The sequence below is a fragment of the Ammospiza nelsoni genome, chromosome 2, assembly GCF_027579445.1.
Source record: "Ammospiza nelsoni isolate bAmmNel1 chromosome 2, bAmmNel1.pri, whole genome shotgun sequence".
In the NCBI taxonomy this organism is placed as follows: Eukaryota; Metazoa; Chordata; class Aves; order Passeriformes; family Passerellidae; genus Ammospiza; species Ammospiza nelsoni.
The window spans coordinates 1,862,811-1,872,474 of record NC_080634.1 but is presented as its reverse complement, the minus strand read 5'-3'; the positions used below and the strand labels follow the sequence as shown (position 1 = coordinate 1,872,474).

General features: G+C 50.6%; 1 protein-coding gene across 1 annotated transcript; it reads left to right on the top strand.

The window, feature by feature from the left end:
- The first annotated feature begins 1,757 nt into the window (after window positions 1-1,757).
- On the top strand, window positions 1,758-7,729 carry LOC132086800 (collagen alpha-1(I) chain-like). The gene is made up of 5 exons (XM_059492712.1): window positions 1,758-1,766; window positions 1,837-2,778; window positions 2,873-2,992; window positions 4,519-4,601; window positions 7,393-7,729. The coding sequence occupies exons 1-3, from the start codon at window positions 1,758-1,760 to the stop codon at window positions 2,987-2,989; spliced, it is 1,068 nt and encodes a 355-aa protein (XP_059348695.1). The 3' UTR covers window positions 2,990-2,992; window positions 4,519-4,601; window positions 7,393-7,729.
- Window positions 7,730-9,664: the final 1,935 nt, after the last annotated feature.

Here is a 9,664-nt window from a genome sequence, read left to right as displayed (position 1 = left end):
GCCCCGCCCCCCCCCCGGGACCCCCTCCTCCGGAGGGGGCCCTACCTACCTACCTATCCCCCCCAAGGACCCCCTCCTAATGAGGGGGCCCTTCCTAACCCCCTACCACCCCCCGACCCCCTCCTAACGAGGGGGCCGCTGTAACCCCCCACCCCGGGACCCCCCAGTGTGATGTAGGGACAGCCGGAACCCCGGCGGTGTGGGGCGGTGCTTGGAACTGCAATGGGGGGACCCGCAGAGCGGCTCCGGCCCCGTGTGGGGACCCCAGCGGGGCGGGGGCGCCGGGCTCCGGCCCTCTGGGCTTTATTATTGCCCGGCACCCCGCGCCCCGCGGCTGCGAGGAGAGGAGGAAAGGGAGGAACACAGAACGAGAATAGGGGAGCGGGGGGGTACGTGAGGGGAAGGCGGGGAGTGGTCGGGGTGTGCGGGGCGGGGCAGGGGGCGGGGCAGGGGGCGGGGCAGGGGGCGGGGCAGGGGGCGGGGCAGGGGGCGGGGCAGGGGGCGGGGCAGGGGGCGGGGCAGGGTGGGCAGTGAAGGGAGAGGATGGAGGAATAGGGTAGGGCAAGGTAGAGATGAATAGGGTAGGGGTGAGTGAGGGAATAGGGAGGTGGGATGGGAGCGAGGGGCGGGGGGCGGCCGTTGGGGGGGGAGGGAGGGGAGGGCTAGGGGGGAGAGGGAGGGGGGGGGTTTGGGGGGGGGTGGGTGTGGGGGGTGGGGGAGGGGAGGAAGGGAGGGGTGAAAGGAGAGGTGTAGAGAAACAGAAATACTAAAGAAAAGAAACGCAGAAGAAAGAGAAACAGAGATATAGAGCCCCGACCGACAGCAACCTACCCCGCCGACCTCCGAGGAGCAAATGGCTCCGCCGGGCCCTCCCCGCGCCTTAAATCCCCCAAGGCCCCGCCCCGCGCAGGCGCACTGGGATCGCTCACACCTGTGCAGACCCCGCCCCGCGCACGCGCACTGGGATCGCTCACACCTGTGCACGCCCCGCCCCTCGCACCTGTGCCGGCCCCGCCCCCGGGGCCACACCTCCCCCCCGCCCCCCCTCCCGCCCATAAAAGCCGGCCAATCCGCGTCCGTCCCGTTTCCTTCGGGGGATGCTCGGCTCGGGATGCTGCGGGAGCGACGGTCGGAGCGCTACAGGAGATCCGGATCAGGGGTTGCTGCTGGTGCTGCGTGGGGCCCGAGGTGCTCAGGTAAGACCGGGATCGGGCTCTGGGTCCGGGGGCTCGGGTCCTGGTCCTGCCGGTGTCTGCTGTGGGAGGCGGGCAGGGTGTGGGTGCTGGTTGAGATCGGGATCGGGCTCTGGGTCTGGGGGCTCTGGTCCTGGTCCTGCCGGGGTCTGCTGTGGGAGGCGGGCAGGGTGTGGGTGCTAGGTGAGACCGGGATCGGGCTCTGGGTCTGGGGGGCTCGGGTCCGGGTGCTGCTGGTGTCTGCTGTGGGAGGCAGGCAGGGTGTGGGGGCTAGTGTTGGATGGTCGAGGCGCGACTGAGACCGGGATCGGACCGACATCGTTGCAGGGGGGAAGATCTGCTCCAGGACAGACGCTGGGACCGAGCCCGGCACTGCTACTGCGGCTGCGGCCATTGCGGGGCTGGGGTCCCACCGGGGCTGGGTGATCGAGGCGAGGCTGAGCCCGGGATCGGACCGACATCGCTGCAGGTAGGAAGAGCCGCTCCGGGACGGGCGCTGGGACCGAGCTGGGCGCTGCTGCTCCTGCTCCGGTCAGTGCAAGGCTTGGGTCCCGCCGGGGCTGCATGGTCGAGGCGGGATTGGGGCTGGGATCGGGACCGGTGTCGTTGCAGGGGGGAAGAGCCGCTCCGGTATGGCTGCTAGGACCGAGCCTGGTGCTGCTCCTCCGGCTGCGGCCAGTGCGGGACTGGGATCCCGCCGGGGCCGGATGATCGAGGTAGGATCGGGACCAGGACCGGACCGGCATCGCTACAGGTGGGAAGAGCTGCTCCGGGACGGGTGCTGGGACTGAACCGTCGCTCCTGCTCTGGGCGGTGCGGGGCTGGGGTCCCGCTTGGGCTTTGGGCCGTGGGGAGCCGGGGCTATGATGGTGCTGGGCCGCCAGGAAGACGGCGCTTCCCTGGAGCAGCCCCTGGATCACGGCTGGAAACGGGTAGGGCAGGGGAATGGCCTGTGGCAGCCCCGGGACCCCCCGGGCCCCGCCGCCCCCTCAGCGCCGCCGCCCGTCCCGCGGGGCGCCCCCTGGCGGACACGGCGCCGCTCCTCAGCCCCGCGGGGACACCGAGCCCGGCCCGGCAGCGCCGCGGCCACCGCGCTCCCCAGTACCGGGACACCGCACTGCCCTGTGAGAGCCACAGCGCCCGCATCCCCCCGCTCCGTGTCCGCATCCTCGGGGGATCCCCGCCGAACGAGCGGGGCTGGGGCCGCTGCTCCCGCTGCGGCTGTGCCCGGTGTGGGCCTGGAGGAGGCCAGAAGCCCCCGAAGGGCTGGCAGCCCTCGAGTCCCTTGGGATCTGCGGGAGGAGCTGTGCCTGCAGCGTGCCGAACACACGTCCCGGTGTGGGCACCGGGGTACCGGGACAGCGCTGGCACAGACACGGCTGAAGCGCTGCCTGTGGCCCCTCAGCCAGGGGCTGCTCTGAATAGGCACACGGAGATACCTCAGCCCGGACAGACACCACCGACAGCCCAGAAGGACCCCAAGGAGCAGCGGGCATTGCCTGGAGTGGAGACACGGACCGTTTGCAGAGGGGCTCAGACAGCAGTTCCCGTTTCTGACCTCCCAGAGCTCCCACACAGCTCCCAGGTATGTCTCAGCCACCCCAAATCTTCGCTCTCCTTTCCAGCCCGAGGCCATTGTCCCTCAGCAGTACTAACACCAAAGCCCTCTTCCCTCACAGATATTGAATCCCATGCAGTATACCTGGGAGATGCCTCAAAATCAGAGGTTCAAGCGGGATGAAGTTTGGAACTTCCCAGGGAGCCAGCTGAAGTGCAGAAGTGAAGGAAAACTTTAGCAGGTGGGTCCCACTGGAGGTGTGCTGAAGGCAGGGATGTGCATCCCTTTCCTGAGGGGAAAAATGTGCAGAGGCTGCTGCTGAACCTCTGAAAGGAGCTGGGCTTCTTCAGGGAGAGGTGTGCTGCCTCAGCACAGGCTGGGAGTGCATCCAGCCACTGCCTTGTCCTGCTTCAAAACATCAACTGGAGCCCGAGCTCCAGGAGTGGGGGTGAAATCAGCTGGGTTCCAGGGAACTTTGTCCAGTGACCCCAGGGACATCAGTGGAGCTGGGGGATGAGGGTTTTAAATAGCAAGTTCTATGGAGTATAGACCCGTCCTTGTCCTGATCCCACGCAGCTTCCCTGGAACCTCTGCTGGCTCCTAATACAGCTGGTGTAAAAGTGGTACCTCTGTGTGGGAATTTCCACTCTCCATGAGGCGCTGTCAGGTTATTCCAGCAGGAATTCATCAGGGAATGTGGGGCTGTGGGTGTAACTCACCCAAACTAGCAAAGCTGATACCAACCCCCAAATCCAGGCACCCCAAATCCAGACACCACATAGAGAACAGTCTCTGTGCTGCCCTGTCAGCTAAAACCCCTGGGCTGGGAAATTTCAGCAGCCAAATACATGGAATGCTCTAAATCCCAGCAGCCAGCATTCCCCAGGGGGACAATCCAAGTTCCAGGGTGGCAGCCGGTGTCCTTCCCCTGCTGCTGGTGGGACAAATTCCCCTCAGAACGGGCAGGAGCCGGGAGCAGGAGGGGTGGGAGCGGCATGGGGAAGTGCCAGGAGATGAGGCCGCTGGAATGCTGGCTGAATCAATGCCAGCTGGGAACATTCCTTCCCTGCAGGAACCAGAGCAGATCCCTCCTGGCCAGGCTGGGGGGCAGCTGCTGGGTCTGCTCTGGGGTAGAACCCCTGCCCTGCCAGCAGCGCTGACTCTGCTTTCCCTCCCCGCTCCTGAGGGTGTCGGGGCTGCCGTGAGAGAGCTCAGACCCAAAAACCCCACAGCCCACAGAGTGAACGATCCCAACAGAGAAATGCAGTGTTGTGATAAAAATTTTGTTAAAAAGGCTGTGACAACACGGTAATGGGATTCCCAGGAACCTTCTGGTTTGTTCCTGGGTCTGTTTTTATGTATTTTTAGTCCCTCAATGGGCAGTTTGTAGTATTTATTCTGGGACTCCGGGGTTGAGCAGGGTTGGCTTTGGATTGGCCTTCACCTCTGCTCCCCCTTGGGCCGAGCTGGGCGGACTCATCCCCTCAGCTCTTCCCTCCAAAACACCCCTGACTCATTTCCCTGCAGGTGACCCCGGGTTTTGCCCCAAGCTGTCCCCTCCTCACCTGCCCTTGCCCTCACGGTGTCCCTTCTGTTCCCCACAGTGCCCTGGGGACACCAGGGAGGTCCCTCTGCCTTTCTCCTGCTCCTCTCCAGCCCCGGCCGCTCCTCTGCTCGCTCTCTCTGCCCCTGTCCCACACGGCAGGGCACAAAAGGGGAAAGGGGTCATTAATTCAATCAATTCTGCAATTAATTAATTATTTCCAGCTCCCCAGTGAGAAGAACATGAACTCACAGCCACCAAGGCCTGACAGGTTCCTGCAGTGAGAGCTCAGCGCACGTCCACAGAGGTAAGTCCAGCATCTGAAAAAAAAACAAAACACAGGAGAAAAATGTGAGTTATTTTGCTTCTAAGTTATTTCAGGTTCTTAGAGGCCAGCCAACATTTGGTCTTGATTTTGGTTGAGTGAATTGTGAGCAGTGGGCACAGGTCATGCCATTCGTGGGGGCAGGAAAAGTAGATTGAGCTCACCTTATTTCAAGTTACTAAAAAAGATTTAGAACTCTTTAAACACAACACCCTTCAATTACCATAATGTTTCTTCCTTGATTTTAACTGATTCTCAGTACATTTTATAGAACTTAAAACAACACCTCCTCCTTAGCTGACTCATAAAACATTAGACAAAAAGTCCTAATACCAGTCCCAGGCTTACACAAGAGACCTGCCCCATAACGAAACAAAAAAATCAAACTAATGCACCAAAAGTAGACATTATTAACATTAAAAATATAATTAAACCATATCTAAAAATAACTCCAAATTTATTTCCTCCAAATACCAAATACTCTTCAAATTCTAAATCAAAAACTCTTTAAAAAGTAACAAAAACCATTAAAAATTATTCAAATATCAAAAACCTATAAATAAATATTACTCAAAGCCCACAAAAATATAGAACATTCTAATCAATATCGTAAATACAAAAAAAACCCCACTTTACAAATTAGTACCATTCTAAATAGAACATAAAGAAAAATCTTTTACCAAGAAACATAGCTCCCAATAAATAAAACCACCATGTAAAGATGTAGGTAGTAATAGTAACCCAACAATCTTAGGTTTCTCCAAAACAATTTCAAAACTTCAATATTTATAAATAACAACCATCAGTAACTCAAGTATTAATAAAATCAAACACAATTAAATTTCACTACATTTAAGTCTAAATAGTCTTAAATTTCATTTTATCGCTGTAATGGTCTAATAAAATAAGGTTTATTATTCCTTATGATCAGAAGTAATTAATTCTAAATCTTATTTAATGAAGCTTACCATAAATTTTATTATAAATCATTTTTCCAAACTATAAAGTATGTAGTTAATTTTCTTAAAAAAGAAAAACAACTCCAATTAAAACAACTACAATAAAACTCTAACAAACACCTACTCATTATTACATCATCCATTTCATAAAAAAGTCTATTCTTCATTACAATGTCTAGTTTTTATCTTTTATAAAGAACACCAAAAAAATAGCAATTACTATTAATATCATACTATTTTAAATTTTTTACTCTATTTCCCTAATACATAAATCTTTTTAGAAAGTTATCTTAGGTTCTCCAAACACTTAGTATTAATAGACTAATTATAGAAAATTATTAAGTTTATAATAAACATTATTTAGAACATATTATTAGAATATTTACAACTGACTTTCACATACTTCACCATCTCTTTATATAATTACCAAAACCACATAATTTCAAAATCCCACTTTTTTATTCTCTAACTACTTATACATCTCTGAAACCAAGTGAACTCCCTAACTAATCTCTACACTAACTCTGTCATTTAGCATATATCATAATTTTAAATATTTTTCAAAGTTAAAAAAAACTTTATTAAAAACCTCCTCCAAACGATTAATCTTATAACTTTCCTCAGTTATTATTACATAAAGACTTCTATGAAAAATCCAAATACAACATGAATTGATTTTTCTAAGTTTCATACTAAGTATTCAGCCTCTCCCCTGCAACTACATTTCCTCCACCCTCACACTCTCAAAATCCAAATCCAAATTCACAATCCTGTCTTTAACCTCTTTCAAATCTTTAAAAAATAAGTTTACTGTACTCAAAACATCTCTATTCTAAAAATACTTTTAAAAACCCAATTATTATTGGGTTTAATTATTGGGTTTAAATAAGATTTAATTAATCTTTAATCCTAAATTTTTTACTCATAACTACTATTTTTAATAACATTACATAAAAATGTATTAATGTATTACATAAAAATAAATTTCAAATAGTTTTAACTTAACAATTCAACTTTATCAATATAACAACTAAACCTATTTTTAGCGATTGTGTAACCTTCCACTAATTTAAAGTTTATCAACTGTTACTAACTCTAAAATAACATACAATATTTTAATACTTAATAAATATATAATTTCACACGTTACTAATTATATATAATCTAAATAATTCCTAATTATTTTTTCTTTACTGCATACATTATTTTAATCTAATATTTCTCCATTCTTATAACAAAAAAAATTATGATAATAATATCTTAAATAAGTATCTCACAAATCTCTATGCAATTTTACAAACCAAGATGTATCAATAGTTTCTCATATGAAAACATAACGTTTACTTACATCTCAGCAGGTACAAAAACGCAGGTAAATTTCAATAGAAAACATAAAACCACATCACACAAACAAACACACTGACCACTCCAGCACTAAAAAATCAATGGAAATAGAAATGGAAATTACACAAAAATCCCAACATACACCTAACATCTTGTATTACACCCACCAAAAACTATTAAGTGTCTTTATAAATATAAAAATCAATAGTATAAAATTCTTATTACATAATAACTTAAAAATATAAAATTCAACCAAATATTATGCCTCTATTTAGTTTGTTGACTTTTAAGTATACAACTTTACTAATTAACCAGCCTAAACCAAACATTTAAATAACTTCAAATAAAGTTTCAAGTTTAAATACTTTGTATTTGTCACTACTCAAAAAAATCTGTTCTTTACTTACCTAATCAATATACCAATTACAAATTATCCATATAAATCTATTAATAAAAATTTCTTAATACAGAGAGAGAGGGGAGACGTGGGAATTGGAAAACCAGAAACTTCCAGAGACACCCAAAGATTGGATCTGCAGCCTGGGAAGAAGCTTGGATTGATGTGAAAATACAACACACAGGCATTAACAGGAAAATAATACATAAAGCAGGTAGAGCTGTGATGGCTTCTAATTAATGGCCAATCACACCCAGCTGGCTCACACTCTGTGTGCCAGCCACAAGCCTTTGTTATTCATTCCTTCTTTTTCTACTCTTGGCTGGCCTGCTGATGAGATCCTTTCTTCAATTCTTTCAGTGTAGTTTAATGTGATATATACCATAAAATAATAAATCAGCCCTGTGACCCTTGGAGTCAGACCCTGGTCCCTTCCCTCCCCCTGGCCCCTGTGAGCAGCCCCAGGCTGGGCTGGCAGCAGTGGCATCCCCAGGCAGGGAATGCAGCACAGGGGACAAGAGGAGCCCTGTGTGCCTCTGACTCACCCACAGCAGGGCAGGGCCTGAGCCCTGCAGGGCAGAGCCTGTGCTGGGGCCTCTTGCCTGTGGCTGCTCAAACACCAAAGCTTTTGGCAAAGGGGGCAGGAGGTTGGTGATTTGTCCTGGCCTGAAAGAGAGGAGGAAAAGAAAATTATTGCACTGTGGAAGTCCAAGGATCCAGCTTTCACACTTCTGCTCTGAGGGCTCACTGTGGAGTTTTATCCATGGGAGGTGACACCAATGCAAACATAAAAGTGCCCTTTGCCAGCATTTCTATTCCTAACCATTTCAGACATTAAAAGCAAGCTCTTTTTCTTATTGCAATCTTTGCCTCATTTTACCAGACCCATTTTTATCTCACATCTCACTTGTCAGTCCTTTAGCACTGGGCTTTGTACAAAGGGAGAGTGCCTCACAAGCAATCCCAAAGAGAAACCCCTCCAAAGCTGCCAGGGCAAGGTTCCAAGGCACTCCAGAGCACAGCGAGCTGTTCCTGCCCTGCCAGGCCACACAGCCCTGTCCCATCCAGCTGGGCTGGGCAGCCAGGCAGGGGCTGCCCTTCCTCCTGGGAGCACAGGGAGACAGCCTGGGCAGCACCTGGGAACAACAGGGGAAAGGCAAAATGAAAATGTTTACCGTCAGAAAATGAGTGTCTGTAATCAGAGCTTCTGGACAAATTCAGTGACAGCACTTTCATGTGATAAATATGGGCCCTGCCCATCCTGGCAGCCCAGGTGAAAGCAGGAAGGAGAGCTACAGGAACAGCAGGAAGGCAGAGTCCCTTACTTGGATGGATTTACCAAAGTCTCTTCTGCATTGTACACGCTGCTCTTTAAAAGAATGGAGTCCTGCTACAAAAATGACATTTTATCAGCCACAGCCAGGGCAGGGTGAGCTACAGCTGCAGAGCCAGGTGTGGGGCAGAGCTGGAGAAGTGAAGAACAGGGAATCATATCAAAAATAAATCTTGTTCAGATTCACCATTGCTGGGAACAAGGAGAACACGCTGTCCTGGATGCAGCAGGGACACAATGGCCTGGTTTGGCTGTTGTCCTTTGCCCCCAAGCTCTGGCCTCACCCCTCTCCAGAGGAGCAGGGAATTCCTGCAGGGTCAGGGGACTCTGCTCCCACTCCAGGGATGTGCCCAGCAAAGGAGGGAGCTGTTCACAGTGACTGAGCAGTGAGGAGCTGTGCCACGGGCAGCTGGGGCTGGGAATCCTCACTCAGGATTGCACACTGGATGTGCCAGAAAGCACATGCACTCACCTGTGCCCATTTCTGTCATGTGTCAGTCAGAAATCACGTAACCAGCACCTTGCTCCTCACTGCACCACTTAGAAATACATTAAAAACAGAAAAAACCCAAACAAACCAACCAAACAACAGCCACAAAAGAGAGGGCTCAGTGCAGCACCATCTCACTGTTCTGCTCAGGGATGGACAGAAAGGAGGAGGAAAGCTGTTCTTCCAGTGCTGCCAGGTCTGGCCCAAGCAGTCTGAAACAGCCAAAATTGCCTCAGCTGCAGCTTCCCCCCTTGCCCTGACTGGTGAGGGACAGAGGCACCACAGAGCCCAGGCTGGCAGCACTCACACCCTGCCAGCACAGACATCTCCATGTTCCATCTCTGGCCAAACAGCCCCAGGATGTTTCTGCTTTCCTGCCAGACTTGGCAAATGTCACTGACGTTTATGCAGGCACAGACACCCTGTGTGGCTCTGGGGCCAGAGCCCCTTTGGCACAAAAACCCCAGAGAAGGTTGGGAGGAATCTGATAAATCTTCCTCACACAAAGCTCCAGTTTATCAG